Here is a 25,273-nt window from a genome sequence, read left to right on the forward strand (position 1 = left end):
AACACGACAACATTCGTTTCGAACTTATCACCAAATTCAGCAATGGTATGGAAACGAAAAAAATGCAGAACAATGGGGATGGAAAAAAGACAAGAACGGGCTCATCATTCCTGTTACTACATTCGATCCCCCTGCTCCGGAAAGCTTACTGAAACTTATTTCTTACAAATGCAAGAAAGGTTGTTAAAAAGCTTGCGGATGCAGAAAAGCAGGACTAAAGTGCTCCGTTGTGTGCACGAACTGTGGTGGTTCTTGCGATAATTCGCCATTTTCGTCACAAGACGACATTAAAGAAGAAGGAACGGACACTATTCTCGAGCAAATAAACGGTGAAATCGAGAACGAAGAGGACCACGATGAAACTCATGATCCTATCGTCGATGATGTCGAAGAAACTTCCGTCTTCGATAGTTTAATCGCTATTGAAGACGATGAAAACCCAACATCTGGTCCGTCAAGAAGAATGATGTGGATTAGACCTACTGGGGATACCACGATAAAAAATGCGCCGATTTCTCTACCTCATGGTGGTGTGGAAATGAGTATTTCTGCCGAAACGTGTATTGAATTACACTTTACTATTGATTTTAGGAAAGAAAAGGTTAGGACATAAATTGTAGGAAATTTCCTCTACTTTTAATTTGTATGTTTTTCCTGTAAAATGAGCAGGAAGGGAGTTATTATCAAAAACTGCTTTTGGGCGCCATTTTTTCAATATGGCGACGCGAGCGGCAAACATACGAGGGGGAAAGTTGAAATTTGGCAAGGGTACCCAAAATCTATAAAATTGCCAACTCCCGGAAAACTTTCCAATTAAAAATACTAAATGACTCTACTATATGTGCTGCTGGATTTTTAATATTTCTGCGTTAACCGAGTTTACGCCTAGATTACGCCTTATATCAGCTCAAATACAATACCAAGGCCTTATGACAATTTGTCTTAGTACTTTGTTTGGAAATTGTTGGATGACTTTTTTATTATTTGCGTTAATACATCCCCAGTAACTTATTTTTGATGATTTGTTTATTGTTTAACACGGAAGTAGCGACCTGATAAATATAATGATATGATGCTCTCTGGGTAAAATCTGTTTCAATTTCGAAAGCAGTTTTTTGTGACAAACTTTATCGAATGCCTTTGCAACATCTATAAACACGGTATAACAAATTTTTTTCCATGAAGGCTTTTTCAATAAGGTTTTTCAATAATCTGTGAATTTGATCAATCTGATGCGCTGGAATTATGGTTTTTCGTTCTATGACTTTATTGAGACATTTTATAAGAACTTTCTCTTTCGATGTTATCGGTAGAAGTGACTGGCCCAACCATCAGCACTTATGTATTTGAATGGGTCAGACTTGAATTTTTGGTGTTTGTAATCTTTTGCAGCTTTTCCACAGAAGGTAGTCGGAATTTCTTCCGTTGGTTAGAAACCGAAAATATTTTGTGAAATTTTCATTTTTAAACCTCTTAATTTTCCCATTAAGATCTTTAGAAACTTTATTTAAAATAAATTTCTCAGTTGGGCAACGAGTACCATTCGCTTTAGTTTAATTATTTTTCTTATATCATTAGGACATTGAGATTTTACAGCAGTTTTTCTTACTTGTTTTATTTACTTTCATAACATTCGATAATCTTTCTAAAGCATTTCCAATCTGTATGTTTCTTGCATAACACCACCGTTTTGTCTTTAAAGATAACGTTTTCAGTACAGGTTAAATAGTTTGGAGAATGGAAAATTATCAGATGCAATCTTATCTTCCTTAAAATATTTAATCGTATTTTTAATTAATATTTCACTTCAGCCAAGGGCGCAATTGCTTGGATGAATTATATGATAAGTTTCATAGTTTTTAATATTAAAATAGGTTTGTGACATAAAATATGTCTCCGGTATCATACACACGTCAACATTTTTCGAGTTCAATACAGTTTCGATTTTGTGATATTTCAGCTATAATTTTAGGATCTTCTTTTTGATGGGGTTCATTGTTTTTTGTTCTATAATGTATAGGATCTCCTTCCTTTCTTCTTAACTCGTATTTTTTGTGTTAGATACAGCACTTAGGTTGCCGTTTTTCTGGCATCTTCGTTGTTTGCCACAAGGTAGGTAGGTAGGTAGGAGTGCAGCCCTATCGGGCTCAATTAGCACTTGATGTGCCATTTTGATACACTATTCGTAGAACCTCCTGTATCTGCTATTACGTTTCACCTTCTCTCTCAAACCATTTTGAGGTTTCGATGAAACTACTTATGTCCGATAAGTTTTTAGTGGAAATCCATTCAAGGTTTGTTGCTTGGTCCGAGTGTTTTGTGTCGGATCTGTGCTAAAGCTGGGCATTCTCAGAGAAAGTGGAAGATTGTTTCCTTGTTCCCTGCTACTCCGCAGCCACGGCAGATGTCGTTGTAGGGCATACCCATTTTGGACGCATGTTCCCCAAAGGGCCAGTGCCTTGTTGTGGTAGCTGTTATTCTGTAAATATTTTTTCTTGACCTATTTAATAAGTCATTGGTTCTTTTCCTGTCATATGTTGGCCATAATTGTTTAGTTATGACGCATTTTGTAATGTTTTTCCACCTGTTAAGTGCAGTTTGTTGAAATTGTCTATTGATCTCTCCGTTGATCGATCCTAGCGGGCTTGGTATTAGCTCCGCCTCGGATTCATTGAGGAAAGCTCCTGCCTTTGCCAACTCGTCGGCTTTTTCGTTACCGAAAATGTTCCTGTGGCCGCGAACCCAGATAAAGTTTAGTTGGAGCTTGTCTTTCATTGAGCTTAGTGCTCTTTTGCAGTTGTGAGCTATACTGGAATGTGTCATGGGTGAAGACAATGCCAGGAGGGCCGCCTAGCTACCCGTAAATTAGTTGCTTTACATATATTCCCGTGGTTTTCTAATAGAACTTCGCAGGCTTTTTCTATGTCTAGTACTTCTGCTTGGAAGATGCTAGCCGAGTTCGGTAGACGTATAGAGAGAGATATGCCTATATCAGCGGAGAATACCCCCGTGCCTACTCCGCAGTCCATTTTGGACTCGTCGGTATAGACTGAGGTGGTATCTTCCTCTACTATTGAACCTCTTCTCCATTCTCGTCTAGATGGTATCCTCACCTGGAAGTGTCTATGGAAAACCAGCTTTGGGGGAATGTAGCCTGATTTATTAATGGTGAGCTTGTTTAGGATTACACTATGTCCGTCGTTCTGCTGATTCCAACCTCCTTTCTTTTATTCTTATCGCTGCAATTGCTGCTGTTTTGTGAATGAAAATGCCCATTGGTAGTTGATGCAGGATCACATTGAGCGCATCAGTCGGACATGACCTGATTGCACCCGTAACCCCCGCATATGCTGCTCTTTACCAGAGTGTCATATGTAAGTATAGGTCTTATAACAACCGTATATATCCACATGATTATACTTGGTGTGAGGCCCCAATTCTTGTCGACGATTTTCTTACAAGTATAGTAGGCCATGTATGCTTTGTTTATTCTTTTTTTATATTTATTTTCCAGGACAGTTTGGTGTCAATCTCCCTGTGGGGATAGAGTGAGTGTTGTACCGTATAGTATCGGAAGTTGAACTGGGGTATTTTGGTTCTGCTTGTGAATAGCATCAGTTCCGTTTTGTTCGGGTTAACTCCTAGACCATTGTTTTTAGCCCTTAGGTTTAACCTACGAAGTTCTCTTTTCATAATCTCGCTGACTGTTGAAGGAAACATACCTGATACCAACAACACTATATCGTCTGCATACGCTACTGCTTTCACTCCTCAACCGTTTAGTTGGAGTAGTATTTCGTTCAGCGCTGCAACCCATAGAAGTGGAGAGAGGACCCCCCTTGAGGCGTCCCTCTACTCACATAGCTTGTTTGTGTTGCAGCGCCGTTTGAAGCTATAATCTTCCTATTCTGAAGCATCGATAGTATCCATCTGCACACAGTGTCGTCTATGCCACCATGTGCCAGAGAATTAATTATCGCATTTACTTCTATGTTGTTGAAGGCGCCCTCTATGTCTAGAAATGCAGCCATGGTGTATTGTTTGTGGGACTTCGATAACTTCTCCGCCATTATTGTTCTCACATGTAGATCTATTAGCCTTTCTAGTACCTTCAGCATAAAGGAGGTAAGGCTTATAGGTCTAAAATCCTTGGCATTCTCGTGTGTTCTTCTGCCTGGTTTTGGAAGGAACACACCTTTACTCCTTTTCCAACTTCTTGGGATGTAAGATAGTTGAATGCTGCTTTGTATATATTTTCAAGCCTTAGAACCATTGGTTCTACCAGTTTTTGCAGCATTATGGGTATAATCCCGTCAGGACCTGATGCTTTAAATGGTGCAAAACTATTTATGGCATATTTGATTTTTCTTTTGTCTACTATTTGGCTTCGATAGTCAGCTGCGTTCAGCGGTGGTTCTGGTTGAACCCTCGTTGAAGGTGTTTGCTGACTCCCGGGGAAGTGCTTTGTGATTAGTACCTACAGAGACTCTTTTGCCGAGGAGGTCCAATCCCTTCCCTCCGCCCTAATGTAGGCAGTATTAATATAATCTTTGGATAGCATTTTGCTCAGCCTAGCGGCATCTCTACAACTTTCTATCGATGTGCAGAAAGATCGCAATGACTCGTTTTTAGCTTTCCTGACTGCTTTTTTGTATTCTTTCATAATATCTTTATATGGCTGCCAGATTTTGGTTCTAAAACTCTCATTGAAAGCCTTCCTTAGTTGTGTTCTCAAATTCTTGAGTTCACTGTTCCACCAAGGAAGAGACTTTCTCTTTTTCAAAACTGTTAGCGGAGTAGATTTATTAAAAGTTGTGGTTAAGATTTTTTCCAACTTCTCTACTTTTGAATCTAGTTCCTCAGGATTTCTGATACTCTTATTGCCTCCCTTTTCAAGGCAGTTTGTTGCTATACTGGCAAATTTTCCCCATGCCGTTCTTCTAGGATTCCGGTATGTGAGAGGCGCACTGTACTTCTCGCGGATGCTGAAGAGTATCCAGGAGTGATCCGACATAGAAGGCTCATCGGATACCCTCCAGTTATCCACAACGAGACTGTCTGTGTCTGTTGATAGCGTGAGGTCGAGCACTCCCTCCCACCCCGGAAACCTATCCGAGCTTGGGAAAATAAAAGTTGGCTTATCGCCCTTGTTGCAAATACTTAGATTACTATTCAAAATATACTGCAAGAGTGACTCACCTCTGGTGTTTATACTGGAGCTACCCCATACGGTGTGGCTTGCGTTTGCATCACACCCTATTAGGACAGCATCTTTCCTGTTCTCCTCTACTAGTCTGGTGAGCGGGGCCGGTGGTATGTCAAGAAGAAGGGCTTTCCCTTCTGTTCCACCTTTACCACTGTGATATCTGCTGTGCTGTAATTAGGCCAAAGAAATGCATTTATATGTACTTTTATTGATAAGAATGCATGCCCTAGGTTTACCTCTGTTCCGTGTGTAAAACAGGTTATAGTTGCTGCTGTTTAGCCCTTTAATGGTATCTTCATTGACCCAGGGCTGCTGTACTAAGCTGATGTCGATGCCCCCCTCGTTCACGACGGTTGTCAGATTCGCTGTAGCACTCTTCAAGTGCTGCAGGTTTATCTGTACGCATCTTATGTTATTGGGCATCTCAGGTTTCTTCGATGGCCACATTCCTTAGCAACTGGCTGGCGTCGTCGACCTCTTCCGTGTCGTCTTCGTCAGCCGCTTGGAAGATTTTTAGTCTGGCCTTGCGGATTCCGAATCTGATTTTGTAGTCAGTCTTCTTCAGAGCCTCAATGGACTCATCACAAATGGCCACTAGTATTGGTTTGCTTGCTTTATTCGGTTTTTCCTCCTTGATTAGCTGCCACTCGTCTATACCAGGTATAGATTTGTTCTGCAGCTTGATGCACCTCAGGAGTTTTTCGTCCGGCACCTCTAGAGGGGGTAGCCAAATGCGAGCACGAGGTCTCTTCGGAATGTCCTTGCGGGTATAAGCCTCAATTGGAGGCCTACAAAGGCATTGCTAATTTTAGCAACACTACCCGTAAGGAAATCTAGCGAGGCCTGGTCAGCGCAACTGATGACTCTGTAGCCCCTGAGGGTCTCAGAGGAGTCAAACTCCGGGTGAGGACCCGCAGGATTGTCGAGTACATAGCTTAGCACCATACTCGACAATCTGACGTCGATCTCCACCCATCTCTCCTGTATGGTGCTCGGAGAGGAGGAATTTCCATTTATAATGGCCACCTGCAGGCTATCCCTGGCTACATCGCAGAAATGCCTTGCCGTTGTTGTGCTGCTGTGTTCACCTTCACTCCGCCTTGGTTTTTTGGGCTGAGTTCCGGGTACTTCTGTGATGGAGCGATTTCTTTTCTGAGAAGTGCTCTCTCGTTTACTCTGTTCTTGAGGTTTTGATTGCTTCCTTTTCAGGTAGCTTTCATATTGCTCTACGATAGATTTGAGGCGCTTTGTTTCAGGCTCATCAACTGGGATACTGGCTGCCTGGTATTTGGCTATCTTCCCTAGTATGAAGACTGTCCTCTGGTCCCGGTTTTTCCTCAGCTGATTCTGGGATTTCTTGCGCTATTTTTGCTCTCTCCTTTAGCCGCCAGTGCACTTTGGTTGGTGCTCATGGCAGCCTTGGAGGTGGACGCTTCCTCCCTTATATCTGAGGTTTTTACTGCTTTTACTGCTGCAAGTAGTTCGTCTTCTTCCGTAATAGGATTCCTATAGTTCATGTCCTTAGTCGTCCCTGTTGTCGTCAATGTAGTTGATGTTGTTGTTGTTGTTGCGTTACAGTTTTCGTTCATATTTTGGTCCCACGAGTAATCCGGAAAGGGTTGGTCACTCGTCCGCAGAGCCGGTATGCGGAGAGAAGGCTTTTATACCTCCGACCTCGCCCGGGCATCGGAGGGGACCGTTCGCGATCAGCTATTTATTACCCCCCGCTGACCATTCAGCCCTCGGCACGGGTACCTCGACACCTTGGCTTAGGGTGGTGTTGGTTCAGGTATCATCATAATTCCACAATAGGAGATGTGCGTAAAACCTTGGGTTTATTCATCCATATCACTATTGTGGGAATTATGAAGTGTCCCTCTTAGTTCGTAAGATTAGAATGCGTTTCCCTTGGGATGCACACTTTACTCTTACTTAAGCCCCTTCTCCACCACAAGGCGAAAAATTTCAAAGGAGGTTTGCCACAATAGTTTTGTGTATGGCCAAATGACTGGCAATGTTTGCATTCTGGTGTCGGTTTAAGCATAGGATCGAACGTTACCAAAAATATGTCAAGGGGAGTTTTATTTTTCCACTGAAGTCAATTGACAGCACTTAATGCATTTAATCCTTGCTCATTTAAGTGATTAATGATAGATTTCGGATCAAAAGAATTGTGCAAATTTTTAATAATAGCTCTAATTGGCCGTGTTTCCTATAATCAAAGCTATACCAAGATATGTTCCTACTCGAAAGTGCTTTTGATATGCATCTGTAGTTCTCTGCGGAGTAAGTGTTTACTTTGTATATTCCATTATTTTAAAGTTGAATGGTAAAACTGTTTTTTGCTTCCGCTTTTGCAATAGTATATAGAGGCTGATAATTGCTGCCGTTGGTATTTCCAGACACAATAATTGGTGGAGGCCGCGAACTATTTTTTGGTGTAAGCAGTTTTATTGTGGCTTGCTTCATCTACTTTTACCGGAAGATCAGGAGAATAAGCCACTTTTCGTTTTTCAGCAGGTTAAATTTTACCACCGAGATTGTATAAGGGAGCTTTAAATGAGCCGCAGTCAAAATTGGAAGACGGGCGTGGTACCGTCCATTTTTAGGTGGAATCACATAAACCATGCCCTGCCCAACGATTTGAACTAAATTCGGTACATAACATTCGCTAAAACATCCTGTATTACAGCATGAAATTGAGCGACACCAGGCTAAAACCGAATTCCATTTGATTCTTTTACTTTCCAGTATACAAATCAAGAATCAATAAATATACCAGAGTAAAACTTAACACGAATAGGTTTTTGAGTTGTGCCATTTTATGTCTAAAAATTGCCCAAATCGAACCAAATGCATTCAAGCTCCTAGGTTCTAAATATGTAGACCAGATGACATTTTACCGAAAATATCGGCCAATGTGTAAGATACATATATAATTGAAATTTGCTTTGCTTCCTTGTCCAGTCTTGAGAAAGCAAAACTAACAACGCGGGTGTTGAGGCCGTTGATACCGATATAATCGGCATACGCGGCTGTACACTCTTATAAAATATTAAATCTGCTCGATTAAGCTCTGCTGCTCGAATTATTTTCTCCAGCAGCAGATTAAAGAAGTCGCACGATAGAGAGTCGCCTTGTCTGAAACCTCGTTTGGCATCAAACGGCTCGGAAAGGTCCTTCCCAATTCTGACGGAGCTTTTGGTGTTGCTCAACGTCAGTTTACATAGCCGTATTAGTTTTGCGATGATACCAAATTCAGACATCGCGACATAAAAGCAGCTCCTTTTCGTGCCGCTTTGAAATCGACGAAGAGGTGTTGTGTGCCGATTTCCCTTCACGGGTCTTTTCCACGATTTGGCGCATGGTGAATATCTGGTCGGTTGTTGATTTGCCAGATCTAAAGCCACACTGATAAGGTCCAATCAGTTGGTTGACGGTGGGCTTTAATCTTTCACACAATACGCTCGATATAGCCGATATACGCGATGTTGAGGGGGCTTATCGTACGGTAGTTGGCGAAGATTGTGGGGCCTCCCTTTTTGTGGATTGGGCAGAGCACACTTAAGTTCCAATCGCTGAGCATGCTTTCGTCCAACCATATTTTACAAAGAAGCCTATTCATGCTTCTTATCAGTTCTTCGCCGCCGTATTTGAATAGCTCGGCCGGCAATCCATCGGTCCCCGTTGCTTTGTTGCTCTTCAGGCGAGTAATTGCTATTCGAACTCTTTCATGGTCTGCTCGCTCGTCATCGATTGCGGATTCGGGTTCGCCTTCTCCTCACGTTATACTTTCACTGCAATTCAGTAGGATGGAGAAGTGTTCCCTTCATAATTTTAGTATGCTCTGGGCATCGGTCACTAGATCACCTTTAGGTGTTCTTCAAGAGTATGCTCCGTTCTTGAAACCCTCTGTTAGCCGCCGTATTTTTTCATAGAATTTTCGAGCATTACCCCTGTCGGCGAGCTTGCCAAGCTCTTCATACTCACGCATTTTGTCCTCTTTCTTTTTTTGTCTGCAAATGCGTTTCGCTTCCCTCTTCAACTCTCGGTATCTATCCCATCCCGCTCGTATTGTGGTCGATCGCAACGTTGCGAGGTAAGCACCCTGTTTTCTCTCGGCTGCAAGACGGCTTTCCTCGTCGTACCAGCTGTTCTTTTGCATTTGCCGAATACCAATAGTTTCGGTTGCAGCTGTACGTTAGGAGTAGGAGTGAAATCGTTCTGCCATCTGTTGTGATTGCAGCTTCTCGACGTCGAACCTTCCTTGTTTTTATTGACGTAAGTTTTTTGCTGCACAGAGGCGTGTGCGCGTCTCGAGTGCAACAAGATAGTGGTCCAAGTCGATGCTAAAACCTTGGAGCGTACGCACATCTAAAACAGTGGAGACGTGTTTTCCGTCGATCCCAAGATGATCGATTTGGTTGGTGGTGTTACGATGCGGAGACAGCTAGGTTACTTGATGATTTTTTTTTATTCTGGAATCTAGTACTACAGCTAACTATGTTAAGGGCACCGGTAAGGTCGATCAGCTTCAACCTTGTTAGGGATGGTTCATCGTGGAGGCTGAATTTACCAAACGTAATGCCAAAGGAGGATGGGGTCATGTGTAGAAGTTCACGCAAGTGAGGAAAGTTCTCTGATCGCCATTCACTTGGGAGTGGTCAGAAACGATTCTTTTACATATGACTCAAGCAGCTCACGACTTCCGGTCTTTGACCAAGTATCCTCTGGTTAGCCTAAGAACATCCGTTCGAAGGTGAGCTATTGTGAGAAGGCGAAACATCCCCTACATAGGGTTGTGCGCTGGGTTTGGGACCCGCCACGTGAAAAAAAACACCCCCAATGAAAGGAAGCAACAAGCCTCGGATGAGAGACCACCCTTTTGATGACGACCATAGCAAACGAAATAAGGACTACGATTTGGAATCCTGGGAATGTCCGAACCCTTAATTGGGAAGGTGGCGCTGCCCAGCAGGTAGATGTCCTCGTGAAAATAAAGGCTGACATCACCGCCGTCCAAGAAATGCGATGGACGGGACAAGGACAGAGACGAGTAGGTCCTTGTGACATTTACTACAGTGGCCATATAAAGGAGCGCAAGTTTGGTGTGGGATTCGTGGTGGGAGAGAGACTCCGTCGCCGAGTACTATCATTCACTCCGGTGAATGAACGTCAGCCACAATCCGCATCAAAGCGAGGTTCTTCAACATATCGCTGATCTGCGCCCACGCTCCGACGGATGAGAAGGACGATGTGACCAAAGATGCCTTTTATGAGTGCTTGGAACGCACTTATGAGAGATGCCCCCGCCACGATGTCAAAATCGTGCTTGGCGACTTTAACGCCAGGGTGGGCAAAGAAGGTATCTTTGGCACTACGGTCGGTAAATTCAGCCTCCACGAGGAAACATCCCCAAATGGGTTGAGGCTGATCGACTTCGCCGGGGCCCGAAATATGGTTATCTGTAGTACTAGATTCCAGCACAAAAAAATTCATCAAGCTACCTGGCTGTCTCCTGATCGATCATGTTGTGATAGACGGAAGACACGTCTCCAGTGTTTTAGATGTGCGTGCGCTCCGAGGCCCTAACATCGACTCGGACCACTATCTTGTTGCAGCCAAGATTCGCACCCGCCTCTGTGCAGCAAAAAACGCACGCCAACAAACACAAGGAAGGTTCGACGTCGAAAAGCTGCAATCACAATAGACTGCCGAACGTTTTTCTACTCGGCTTGCACTCCTGCTCTCTGAGAGCACTCATCAACAACTCGGTATAAGGGAACTGTGGGACGGCATTTCAAACTCCTTACGTACAGCTGCAACCGAAATCATTGGTTTTCGGAAAGTGCAAAAGAACAACTGGTACGACGAGGAGTGCCGCGCCGCAGCGGAGAGAAAACAGGCTGCCTACCTCGCAACGTTACGATCGACCACTACACGTGCGGGATGGGATAGATACCGAGAATTGAAGAGGGAAGCGAGACGCATCTGCAGACAGAAAAAGAAAGAGGCCGAAATGCGTGAGTATGAAGAGCTTGATAAGCTGGCCGACAGGGGTAATGCTCGAAAATTCTACGAAAAATGCGGCGGCTTACAGAAGGTTTCAAGACCGGAGCATACTCTTGTAGAACCCCCAAAGGTGATCTAGTGACCGATGCCCAGAGCATACTTAAATTATGGAGGAACACTTCTCCAGCCTGCTGAATGGCAGAGAATGCACAACGCCAGGAGAAGGCGAACCCGATTCCCCAATCGATGACGATGGAGCAGACGTCCCATTGCCCGACCATTAAGAAGTTCGAATAGCAATTACCCGCCTGAAGAACAACAAAGCGGCGGGGGCCGATGGATTACCGGCCGAGCTATTCAAACACGGCGGCGAAGAACTGATAAGGAGCATGCATCAGCTTCTTTGTAAAATATGGTCGGACGAAAGCATGCCCAACGATTGGAATTTAAGTGTGCTATGCCCAATCCATAAAAAGGAGACCCCACAATCTGCGCCAACTACCGTGGGATTAGCCTCCTCAACATCGCATATAAGGTTCTATCGAGCGTATTGAGTGAAAGATTAAAGCCCACCGTCAACAAACTGATTGGACCTTATCAGTGTGGCTTTGAACCTGGAAAATCAACAACCGACCAGATATTCACCATGCGCCAAATCTTGGAAAAGACCCGTGAAAGGAGAATCGACACACACCACCTCTTCGTCGATTTCAAAGCTGCTTTCGACAGCACGAAAGGAGCTGCCTCTATGCCGCGATGTCTGAATTTGGTATCCCCGCAAAACTAATACGGCTGTGTAAACTGACGCTGAGCAACACGAAGAGCTCCGTCAGAATCGGGAAGGACCTCTCCGAGCCGTTCGATACCAAACGAGGTTTCAGACAAGGCGATTCCTATCGTGTGACTTTTTCAACCTGCTTCTGGAGAAAATAGTTCGAGCTGCAGAACTTAGAGAGAAGGTACCATCTTTTATAAGAGTGTACAGCTGCTGGCGTATGCTGATGATATTGATATCATCGGCCTTAACACCCGCGCCGTTAGTTCTGCTTTCTCCAGACTAGACAAGGAAGCAAAACAAATGGGTCTGGCAGTGAACGAGGGCAAGACGAAATATCTCCTGTCATCAAACAAACAGTCGTCGCACTTGCGACTTGGCACTCACGTCACTGTTGACAGTCATAACTTTGAAGTTGTAGATAATTTCGTCTATTTAGGAACCAGTATTAACACCACCAACAATGTCAGCTGGAAATCCAACGCAGGATTGCTCTTGCCAACAGGTGCTACTTCGGACTGATTAGGCAATTGAAAAGTAAAGTCCTCTCTCGACGAACAAAAGCTAAACCCTATAAGTCGCTCATAATTCCCGTCCTGCTATATGGTGCAGAGGCTTGGACGATGTCAATAACTGATGAGTCGACGTTGCGAGTTTTCGAGAGAAAAGTTCTGCGAAAGATTTATGGTCCTTTGCGCGTTGGCCACGGCGAATATCGCATTCGATGGAACGATGAGCTGTACGAGATATACGACGACATTGACATAGTTCAGCGAATTAAAAGACAGCGGCTACGCTGGCTGGGTCATGTTGTCCGAATGGACGAAAACACTCCAGCTCTGAAAGTATTCGACGCTGTACCCGCCGGGGGAAGCGGAGGAAGAGGAAGACCTCCACTCCGTTGGAAGGACCAAGTGGAGAAGGACCTGGCTACGCTTGGAATATCCAATTGGCGCCACGTAGCGAAAAGGAGAAACGACTGGCGCGCTGTTGTTAACTCGGCTATAATCGCGTAAGCGGTGTCTACGCCAATTAAGAAGAAGAAGAAGAATGCCAAAGATACCTTCTTTGTAAAGTTCGCTTTGATGCGGATTGTGGCTAGACGTTTATCTACCGGGGTGAATGACAACACTCGGCGACGGAGGCCCTCTCCCACCACGAATCCCACACCGCACTTGCCCTTCTTTATATGGCCACTGTAGTAAATGCCACAAGGACATACTCGCCTCAATCCTTGTCAGGCCCATTGCATTTCTTGGACGGTGGTGATGTCAGCCTTCACTCTAACGAGGACATCAACCAGCTGGGCAGCGGCACTGTCCCAATTAATACTATATATTGAAGAAAAAAATAAATAAATAAAAAAAATTGAGAGTCAGCAATGCGCCACTTTTCTTTTTTGAAGTGAAAATCAAAAAATTCTTTAATAACATGAAAATACGGAGGATGGAGGGATTTCCAGTTTCCAGGCTCTTTTTTCAATTTTGTTGAAACCTTTTTATTCAATTCAATGTACATACACATATTTGGAAATAGGTTGATACAAAAGGGTAAGAGTAAATGACAGATTATTTACAACAGGAAATAAACATTTTTTGGATTTTATATTTTCGGCATTAATCATACGGTATATTCAATGTTATAAGTTCAGATTATTCTGCTAACTTAACTTATAATTCACTTATAAAACACTGTACTTTTAGTTTGATTTAGTATGCGATAAGGATATTTATCCGACAATTGGTTTATCCGCCCTAAACGTTGGAGGTCCGATAGGAGTTTATCTATTTGGGTTACTCAACGATAGAATGGGAAGGCGCACATCGTATTTTACTTGTTTAGCTACATTACTTTTTGGTAGCTTGTTAACATCCATAAGTAGAAATTTTTGGACTTGGGCTGGAAGCAGAGTAATAGTAGGCTTGACTATACCTGCCGTGTATCAAATCCCATTCATTATATGTAAGTATTATAAATATTGTTATTGAAAAATTACTATTGAAAAACTACCAGAAGAATAAAAAAATGATTTCCAAAAGAAAAATCCCATATATATTTTTAATTAAATTTTCATGTCACCCAAATGCAAATTAATAATAATCGTAAAATATCTTTAAAGGCTAAATAGAATTCTCTGCTACGGCCGAATAAAATAAGCTATATTTACTTGATTTCACACGATAATTCCTATTTTATTCTTGCTTTGCATAAATCATACGTGACAAGATACTATTGTGCGAAAGAAAAAGTAAAATTATTATACTCTTGCAACACGTTGCCAGAGAGTATAATATTTTTCTTTGCCTAACGGCTGTTTGTATAACTTAAGCCTAATCGAGTTAGAATAGAGTTATAGTGTACATGTATACATGTTCCGTTCGCCTATGCAAGCTGTAATCTTCTATATATTATTTTAAGACAAGGCGCTTATTTCCAGAGATCTACAAAACGTACAGAGACAAATAATACATCAAATTAAAGTGTGCGATCTGAAACTTTGCACAAATTTTACAGATTTTAAATTCATTGAACCACTTTTGATATATTTGCGTTTAAAGTTCTTCAATTTTTACATTAAGCTAATATAAGCAGCGCTTCTACAGAAAAGAGCATATATGTAAGAGAATGAATAATTACAAATGTTTTTGTCATTTGCTTTCGTTACACACATACCCACATACGCGAAGGCGCAAGTGCGAAATCTAACAACAACAATGTTGTCTGCTCGGTAGCAAAATGACAATAAGCCAGTGGTCGGCATGAGAGGATCTGTCACTGTGTTGGTGAGCACGAAAAAAAAGTAGCCCAGTGAGAAATTGGAATTAAATTTAAGCAAATTTTATAAATAATTATTAGTATAATGAAAATTAACAAAATGTCTTTTAAGGATATTATTCCCTATTATCTTTAAAAGACTTTGAACATAAAAGGCATTGCATGGCACCAAAGGCATTTAGAATCATAAAATATTTTTCGCAGGGCATATTTGGTTCTGCGCTATAGTTTTGGGTGATGTTAATTTGTTGCTGGCTCGACAACGACTGAACGATAGAGCGTAAGCGTACATGTGAAGTTAGTTTGCAAAATTTTGCTAAGAAATGCCGACCACTGCAATAAGCATAGATAACTTGATACGAGACTCTTTGGTTCGAGAGAGAGCTGTCAAAACTCGCATTTTTTATAACATTTGCCAATGATGCCACTGCTGAGAAATATTTTATGATTCTTAAAGCCTTGGTGCCATGCAATGCCTCTTATGTTCCAAGTCTTTAAAGATAATAGGGAATATATCCTTAAAAGACATTTTGTTAATCATATATTATTCTAAGACAAGGCGCTTATTTCCAGAGATCTACAAAACGTACAGAGACAAATAATAGATCAAATTAAAGTGTGCGATCTGAAACTTTGCATAAATCTTGCAGATTTTAAATTCATTGAACTACTTTTGATATATTTGCGTTGAAAGTTCTTCACAATTTTTACATTAAGCTAATATAAGCAGCGCTTCTACCAGAAAAAGCATATATGTAAGAGAATGAATAATTAAAAATGTTTCTGTCAACAACAACAATGTTGTCTGCTCGGTAGCAAAATGACAATAAGCATAGATAACTTGATACGAGACTCTTTGGTTCGAGAGAGAGCTGTCAAAACTCGCATTTTTTATAACATTTGCCAATGATGCCACTGCTGAAAAATATTAACTTGGGTATTTAATAAATTATACAAAACACTAAATTAAACACTTTGAAAATGCATACATACATATATATATATGTAAATGCTAAAATGCAAAATCATTAATTAATTTACATAAACATTTATTTTGCCAAAATATGTTCGCACAGTTTCATTTCACAGTAATTTCGTCAAAGTAATTATAGCGCTGCTTTTCTGGCATCCCGCCTTTTCACTAACTGCTGGTTGACGGCACCCTGATTGTGTTTTGTTGCCAGCTCAGAAAACAGATCAGCTGCAAGCGAGAGAGCAAGAAAAGAGATTCTAATCAAGTTATCTATGACAATAAGAGAATGACGAGTATTAAAAATGTTTGCTTTGGCATGTGCACTGGTACATACATACATATGCATGCGCTAAGGTGCTATCTACGATTTGACATATATGTATATACATACTTATTGTCTTAATATTTGGTTGAAATTGTTACTAGGTAAGAAATGGCTTTACGACATGTTGTCATGGCGGAAAAGTTAAACTTCAAGAATTACGTGACCTGAGTTTTTGAAAGCTGTGTTAGAAAATGATTTGAGCTCTTGGCGGGGACACTATTTGGAGAATATTTGGCAGCTAAATAGTTCGTTTGCTTTTGCATCATTCGAAGAGAAAATTGCGGAGCCTACAGGGCACGGACCATATTGCTTCCGAATACATGGATCAATATATAATAGGGTAGGTCTATTGCATGCAGATCATCCTTCAGAATCCTCCTACGCCCAGCTGTTTATTCTTGACACGGATCAAGCAACTGATATAAAGGCACAACATAAATCAAACTGCGATAGGTATTTGCTGAGAGAAATTCACGAAATGCTTTCAAATATTAACCCCTTGGCAAATGAGTATAAGCATATGGCGCAGGTTGAACGCGAAGAGGAACAGAGGGCCAGAGAAGAAAATCGCAATGCTCGCCGAATTAGCATTCTACTTTTGCTTAGATCGATTATTACGTGATATTCACCAAAATGAATTACCTTTTGGTGGAAAGGTTATTTTATAAGGTGGTGATTTCAGGTAAGTTCTTCCTGTGGTGCCCAATAGCTCACGCGCCGCTATAGTTGGTAATTGTTTGAAACGGTGCTCACTTTGGAAATTTTTTAGGTGTCTCAAACTCTCAACGAATATGCGTTCTAAAGAATCCTTATACAACAGTTTTCTTTCGCGTGTTGGAAAAGGTCGAGAGCTCTCTCCAGAGTCGAAAATCAATATACCAGAAGAGATAATTTTGCTAAATGAAAATTTAGTGGATTGGGTATTTCAGCCTCAGTCTGGTGTTATTAGTCAAACCATTTGAAGGATCGGGCAATTTTGTGTCCAAAAAATGATCACTGTACGATAATAAATAGCGAAAAATATGTTGTCCGGTGAAGAAAGGGTATATTATAGCGTGGATACTGTCGTTTCTGAATTTCTAAACTTAATTTCAGTGGTTAAGTTGTGATGTTAATCCGCAATCTTAATACATATGAAGGGTTGGTCAATGGGACTCGCTTGATAGTAAAAGCACTACATTGTAATTGTTTGGAGGTCGAAATTTTAACCGGTGAATCAGAAGGGAAACAAATTTTATTGCCCCGTATAAATTTACAGCCCAGCGAATCAACACTTCCTTTTATTTTAAAGCGTCGCCAATTTCCAATCATTGTAGCATTCGCAATAACAATAAACAAATATCAAGGGCAGACTCTAGCAAGAGTTGGTGTTTTGCTCAAGGAGGATTGTTTTACGCATGGCCAGCTGTATGTCGCATTGAGTCGAGTACGATCTTCTCAAGATATCAAAGTTAAGACTTACGACCAAAATAAAACCACTACGAATGTAGTTTTCCATTAAGTACTTGAATAAATTGAGTTTTTATAAATACAATTTTTTTACTTTTTTCATTTTAAATAACGGAGTCCCCCGATTATCGGGGGTTATTACTTCTTCTTCTTCTTAATTGGCGTAGACACCGCTTACGCGATTATAGCCGAGTTAACAACAGCGCGCCAGTCGTTTCTCCTTTTCGCTACGTGGCGCCAATTGGATATTCCAAGCGAAGCCAGGTCCTTCTCCACTTGGTCCTTCCAACGGAGTGGAGGTCTTCCTCTTCCTCTGCTTCCCCCGGCGGGTACAGCGTCGAATACTTTCAGAGCTGGAGTGTTTTCGTCCATTCGGACAACATGACCTAGCCAGCGTAGCCGCTGTCTTTTAATTCGCTGAACTATGTCAATGTCGTCGTATATCTCGTACAGCTCATCGTTCCATCGAATGCGATATTCGCCGTGGCCAACGCGCAAAGGACCATAAATCTTTCGCAGAACTTTTCTCTCGAAACTCGCAACGTCGACTCATCAGTTGTTGACATCGTCCAAGCCTCTGCACCATATAGCAGGACGGGAATTATGAGCGACTTATAGAGTTTGGCTTTTGTTCGTCGAGAGAGGACTTTACTTTCAATTGCCTACTCAGTCCGAAGTAGCACCTGTTGGCAAGAGCAATCCTGCGTTGGATTTCCAGGCTGACATTGTTGGTGGTGTTAATACTGGTTCCTAAATAGACGAAATTATCTACAACTTCAAAGTTATGACTGTCAACAGTGAGGTGAGTGCCAAGTCGCGAGTGCGACGACTGTTTGTTTGATGACAGGAGATATTTCGTTTTGCCCTCGTTCACTGCCAGACCCATTTGGTTTGCTTCCTTGTCTAGTCTGGAGAAAGCAGAACTAACGGCGCGGGTGTTAAGGCCGATGATATCAATATCATCAGCATACGCCAGCAGCTGTACACTCTTATAAAAGATGGTACCTTCTCTACTAAGTTCTGTAGCTCGAACTATTTTCTCCAGAAGCAGGTTGAAAAAGTCACACGATAGGGAATCGCCTTGTCTGAAACCTCGTTTGGTATCGAACGGCTCGGAGAGGTCCTTCCCGATTCTGACGGAGCTCTTCGTGTTGCTCAGCGTCAGTTTACACAGCCGTATTAGTTTTGCGGGGATACCAAATTCAGACATCGCGGCATAGAGGCAGCTCCTTTTCGTACTGTCGAAAGCAGCTTTGAAATCGACGAAGAGGTGGTGTGTGTCGATTCTCCTTTCACGGGTCTTTTCCAAGATTTGGCGCATGGTGAATATTTGGTCGGTTGTTGATTTTCCAGGTCTAAAGCCACACTGATAAGGTCAATCAGTTTGTTGACGGTGGGCTTTAATCTTTCCTCAATACGCTCGATAGAACCTTATATGCGATGTTGAGGAGGCTAATCCCACGGTAGTTGGCGCAGATTGTGGGGTCTCCTTTTTTATGGATTGGGCATAGCACACTTAAATTCCAATCGTTGGGCATGCTTTCGTCCGACCATATATTACAAAGAAGCTGATGCATGCTCCTTATCAGTTCTTCGCCGCCGTGTTTGAATAGCTCGGCCGGTAATCCATCGGCCCCGCCGCTTTGTTGTTCTTCAGGCGGGTAATTGCTATTCGAACTTCTTCATGGTCGGGCAATGGGACGTCTGCTCCATCGTCATCGATTGGGGAATCGGGTTCGCCTTCTCCTGGCGTTGTGCATTCACTGCCATTCAGCAGGCTGGAGAAGTGTTCCCTCCATAATTTAAGTATGCTCTGGGCATCGGTCACTAGATCACCTTTGGGGGTTCTACAAGAGTATGCTCCGGTCTTGAACCTTCTGTAAGCCGCCGCATTTTTTCGTAGAATTTTCGAGCACTACCCCTGTCGGCCAGCTTATCAAGCTCTTCGTACTCACGCATTTCGGCCTCTTTTTTTTTCTGTCTGCAGATGCGTCTCGCTTCCCTCTTCAATTCTCGGTATCTATCCCATCCCGCACGTGTTGTGGTCGATCGTAACGTTGCGAGGTAGGCAGCCTGTTTTCTCTCCGCTGCGGCGCGGCACTCCTCGTCGTACCAGTTGTTCTTTTGCACTTTCCGAAAACCAAGGGTTTCGGATGCAGCTGTACGTAAGGAGTTTGAAATGCCGTCCCACAGTTCCCTTATACCGAGTTGTTGATGAGTGCTCTCAGAGAAACAGGAGTGCAAGCCGAGTAGAAAAACGTTTGGCAGTCTGTTGTGATTGCAGCTTCTCGACATCGAACCTTCCTTGTGTTTGTTGGCGTGCGTTTTTTGCTGCACAGAGGCGGGTGCGAATCTTGGCTGCAACAAGATAGTGGTCCGAGTCGATGTTAGGACCTCGGAGCGCACGCACATCTAAAACCCTGGAGACGTGTCTTCCGTCTATCACAACATGATCGATCTGGTTGGTAGTTTTTCGATCCGGAGACAGCCAGGTAGCTTGATGAATTTTTTTGTGCTGGAATCTAGTACTACAGATAACCATATTTCGGGCCCCGGCGAAGTCGATCAGCCTCAACCCATTTGGGGATGTTTCCTCGTGGAGGCTGAATTTACCGACCGTAGTGCCAAAGATACCTTCTTTGCCCACCCTGGCGTTGAAGCCGCCAAGCACGATTTTGACATCGTGGCGGGGGCATCTCTCATAAGTGCGTTCCAAGCACTCATAAAAGGCATCTTTGGTCACATCGTCCTTCTCATCCGTCGGAGCGTGGGCGCAGATCAGCGATATGTTGAAGAACCTCGCTTTGATGCGGATTGTGGCTAGACGTTCATTCACCGGAGTGAATGATAGTACTCGGCGACGGAGTCTCTCTCCCACCACGAATCCCACACCAAACTTGCGCTCCTTTATATGGCCACTGTAGTAAATGTCACAAGGACCTACTCGTCTTTGTCCTTGTCCCGTCCATCGCATTTCTTGGACGGCGGTGATGTCAGCCTTTATTTTCACGAGGACATCAACCAGCTGGGCAGCGGCACCTTCCCAATTAAGGGACCGGACATTCAAGGTGCATGCCCTTAAATCGTAATCCTTATTTCGTTTGCCGTGGTCGTCATCAAAAGGGGGGTCTCTCATCCGAGGCTGGTTGTTACTGTTCATTGGGGTAGGCTTTTTACGTGGCGGGTCCCAAACCCAGCGCACAACCCTATGCTGGGGATGTTTCGCCTTCTCACTTTAGCTCACCTTCGAACGGATGTTCTTAGGCTAACCAGAGGATACTTGGTCAAAGACCGGAAGTCGTGAGCTGCTTGAGTCATATGTAAAAGAATCGTTTCTGGCCACTCCCAAGTGAATGGCGATCAGAGAACTTTCCTCACTTGCGTGAACTTCTACACATGACCCCATCCTCCATTTATTATTACTAGTTTTAATAAATATTGAGATATATTAATGAAACTTGGTACGCATGTTTCTTGTTATAGTAAGACGGTTGATATTGCAGATGGTCGTAATCGGACACTGCCGCTTGTGGACTAAAATTTTTTAAAGATTGGGCGTGGCTCGCCCTCTAATTAATTTAATGAAAATACCTTCTTAACCACTTAAGGGAAGAAAACCAAATTCACGCAGGACAAATTCTTTAAGCACTCCTACCAGTGATGTAAAACAAGATGCATAAAATTTTGCACCGTAGAGTGTTTGTTCAAGTTTTCATCCACTTTTATCAATTTTAGGTACAGAGATACACTGTTAAGAGTGAAATTCGGAAAAAAGTCACCCGGAAGTTGGAAAATCTTTGTATTAAGTATATATATAAGGAGTTTAAAGTATTGAAATTTCAACCCATTTTTGACATATAGACATACCATTGTGGAGAAATAATAATCCCTGAATTTCAATTACATATCTCACACATTGACCAAATCCAAATATTCGGTACCTAGGCCGTTGAACAGTTTTTGTTGGTTTTGGACAATTTTTGATCATAAGGTGGTATGCTGTAAAGGAATTACTCCTGAGAAATTGTATCCCGTTATTAATTGATTCATGATTTGCACAATGAAAAGGAATAAATTAGATGGAATTAAAATATGTGTTATATGAGAAGAAGGAATGATATGTTTCAATGATTGAAATCGGTAGGGCAGGTCCCAAACTATGTGATTTTACCTAAAAATGGGGGGTCCACGCCCATCGTCCAGTTCTTTCCCCGGCTCCAATTAAGTCTTCTCATTCAATCTCGGGTATGTCTCTGTAGTATTTTCTTTATTTAATAGGAAGATAATTATAAATAATATTTATAACTAACTGTCAGCCTGACGATAGTACTACATATATAAGGTAATTAACTAAGTAAAAACAAAAAGAAAAAAACATTTAAACGGAATGACTACATATGATACAATAATTCAATTTGGTATATAAACATGTGGAAATCTCTTACACTATCCAAAGATTATTCTGTTTGCAGACCTGCTATTGTGTTGTTTCGGAAAATGCTGTTCCTTGCATATTAGTCCTTTCTGCATTCATCAAGGATGTGGTTAATTGTCAGAAGACAATTGCAAGCTTAGCCAGATGGAGCAGAGCCACTTAGGAAGTGTTGATGTGTGATTGCTGTGTGTCATAACCAAGTGGAAATTTTTATTTGCTCTGTAGAAGATCCTATCGGAATATAAGCTGCGGTACTGTTTTTGTTAATAACTGTTAAGTAAGCGTGCTTATATGTCGCCAGGTTTCCGCTGACATTTCTTTTATGTAGGTTTCGACGCTTAGCATATTAATTACATAATTCCACAGTGACGATGGGTCCACACAATTTTTATTTTGGAGCTTTGCTCTATTAACTTCCATTTGTCCCGTAGATTAATGGTCCGTTGTTTTTTTATATTTTGCAGTGTGTTGAGCTACTAAGCTTTTTTGATAGCTTCGAATCGCGATATAAAACAACGACGATATATATTTAAAAAATTTTATTAATATAAATATATATATATTACAACGAATAGAAAGTTACGTGGCTGGTGGTTTACCAGGTGAAATGCCCTCGCGCCTGCAGTTAGCGAATGTAAGAAACGAATAGAAAATAATGCATGTGCATGTATCGAATGTAAAAAGCGAACTAGAAAATAATGCGTGTGCAGGTATCGAATGTAAAAAGCGAACTATAACTATGATGCTAGGTTTAGGCAAAGCTAAGCTTAATTGTTCTCACATGTATGTATGTATAAACATATTAAAGGATAAAAGGAAATGAGGAATTACAATAACGAGTAATGCTGTGGTGGATATGCAAAATTAGAGTGATCATATAACAATTAATATTAAATATTTACAATGTTTTCTCACCATAGTGGGTGGAATATATAATATGTGTTCGTATAAATTTAGTAAACTTAAGTATAAATAATAACTTGAGATTAATGCTACTCATTATTGGTAGTTCCATTGTGAAAGGAGCTGCTCCGAACATCCTCCACCCGTTGAAAGGTCTAACTTTCAAAAGCGTCATTGACATGTAAAACTCACAGTTTGTTGATGGCTCGACGCGTAATACCGGTAGACGTACGAAGAACGCCTACTCTTGCGACCCCGTCTGTCCCAGTGACAACTTCTGTAACACGAGCCAAGGGCCATTTTATGAGAAGCTGAATTTTCGTCTTTGATGCATACGATGCCATTGACTTCAAAGTTCGGCTGTGGTTTACGCCACTTCGCTCGTTGTTGTAGAATAGTAAGATATTCTTCACTCCATCGCTTCCAAAATGTCTGTTGCATGTAGGTAACCTGCTGCCAGCGATCTAAGCGATTGCAGTTTAGATGCGTGAGGTTCGGCTCAGGAATAGCGATAAGAGGACCACCAATAAGAAAATGTCCGGGCGTCAGTACATCAAGATCTTCTGGATTTTCTGAAAGTGGCACAAGAGGTCTTGAATTAATTACTGCTGAGATTTGACATACTAAGGTACGTAATTCTTCAAAACCGAGAAGTGATGAACCAACGGAGCGATAGAAGTGCTTTTTTGCCATTTTTACTGGTGCCCCCCACATACCACCGAAATGTGGTGATCGAGGAGGTATGAAACGCCAATCTATCCCATTATTGAGGCAGTAAGCGCGAACTTGATTGCGATGATTTTCACTAAGAAATAGCTCACGTAAATCCTTCCTCGTTCTTGGCGCCAACAAAATTTGTCGCATTGTCTGACCAAATGCAACTTGGTATGCCACGAGTAGCTATAAAGCGCTTAAGTGCATCAAGAAAAGAGCCTGTTGAAAGATCTTTCACCAGTTCCATCCACACAGCTTTTGTGGCGAAGCAAATGAATACGCTAACATAGCATTTTTGAGGTGCTTTCTTACGGGTTTCGGGTTTGAAATAAAATGGTCCACAGTAGTCTATGTCCGCAACGATAAAAGGTCGTGATGCATAGATGCGTTCCTTTAGCAAGTCAGCCATGATGTACTTAACCAGGCGTGGTTTCGATCTGCAACATATGATGCATTTTCGTAGAACACTCGCAATAGTTTTTCTGCCACCTATAGGCCAAAATTGCATACGAATAGAGGCAAGTAGAAACTGAGGACCTGCGTGGTGACACTTTCGATGAAAATGCGTGATTATTGATGACGTCAGTGGGTGATCCTTTGGTAAAATCATTGAATGACGTGTCTCAAAGTCTAATGTTGAGTTCTTTAAACGACCTCTAACTCGTATAATTCCAAAGTCATCCAAAAAAGGCAATAACGAAGCGATTTTACTTGATGTGTGTACAAAGTTGTTTTTCTTCAGGGCGACGATTTCTGACCACAACTGCGCTCTTTAGACTAGGCGTATGAGCAATTGAGTCCCACGATGGATATCTGTAGTTGTGAGTTGTGATCTTTTCGATTTTATAAATTTGTGTATGTATCCAAAGATACGCTGCATTGTTCCGAACGAGTTGATATATTTGAACGAAAAAGTTATGTCGGGTCTTTCAGATGAGATGTGCAAAACCTTTTGACGAATTTCAGGTAGAGATATAAGAGGTGCGCATGGTTGTGGCCACGAAGATTCAACTTTTTCCAAAAATTGTGGACCATATGTCCAAAGTCTTGACCTTAGGAGCTCCTTTGGTGTAGCGCCCTTTGATAGGATGTCAGCTGGATTCATGGAGGTGGGAACGTAACGCCAATGCATGCCTTCAGTTAATTGCTGTATAGCGCAAATTCGATTGGCAACAAATATGTACGTTGAACTTTGAAGGTTCCTCTCGTAGCCATGAGAGAACCACTGTTTAATCCGACCAGCAGTAATAAGAACAATCAAATATATTCATTTTTCTTAATTCAGATAATAATTGCGCCAGTAAGGCACGCACACAGCTCTAATTTGGGCACTGTCAGCGTTTTAAGAGGGGCGACACGAGCCTTGGAGCAGAGCAAGTGAACTTTAATGTCGTCATCCTTAATTGAGCGAACGTAAACACAAGCGCCGTATGCTTCCAGGCTGGCATCACAAAATGGATGTATTTGAGCGCCAGGCTGAAGAACATAGCGCGGAAATGATATGTGTTGAAGATCAACAAAATGGTTGCAAAATGCTAACCATGATGTGCATATGGGAAGTGGTAAACTTTCATCCCAATCGAGCTTGTCCCTCTACATCCTTTGCAACAGAATTTTTGCTCTAGTAAGTGTGGGACCAATCAGACCTAATTGGTCGTAGAAACGTGCTATGGTAGACAATACGGAACGCTTGGAACATTTTTCCA

The 25,273-nt window shown here is 42.0% G+C and overlaps 1 protein-coding gene across 1 annotated transcript in view; it reads left to right on the plus strand.

Moving 5' to 3' along the window:
- Window positions 1-25,273, plus strand: part of LOC120781817 (carcinine transporter-like) — a 401,142-nt gene that overhangs the window by 110,497 nt on the left and 265,372 nt on the right. The window contains exon 5 of the mRNA XM_040114037.1: window positions 13,697-13,955. Within this exon, the coding sequence (XP_039969971.1) occupies window positions 13,697-13,955 (259 nt within the window). The remainder of the gene's footprint in view (window positions 1-13,696; window positions 13,956-25,273) is intronic.

Source organism: Bactrocera tryoni, unplaced genomic scaffold (assembly GCF_016617805.1).
Source record: "Bactrocera tryoni isolate S06 unplaced genomic scaffold, CSIRO_BtryS06_freeze2 scaffold_7, whole genome shotgun sequence".
Classification (NCBI taxonomy): domain Eukaryota; kingdom Metazoa; phylum Arthropoda; class Insecta; order Diptera; family Tephritidae; genus Bactrocera; species Bactrocera tryoni.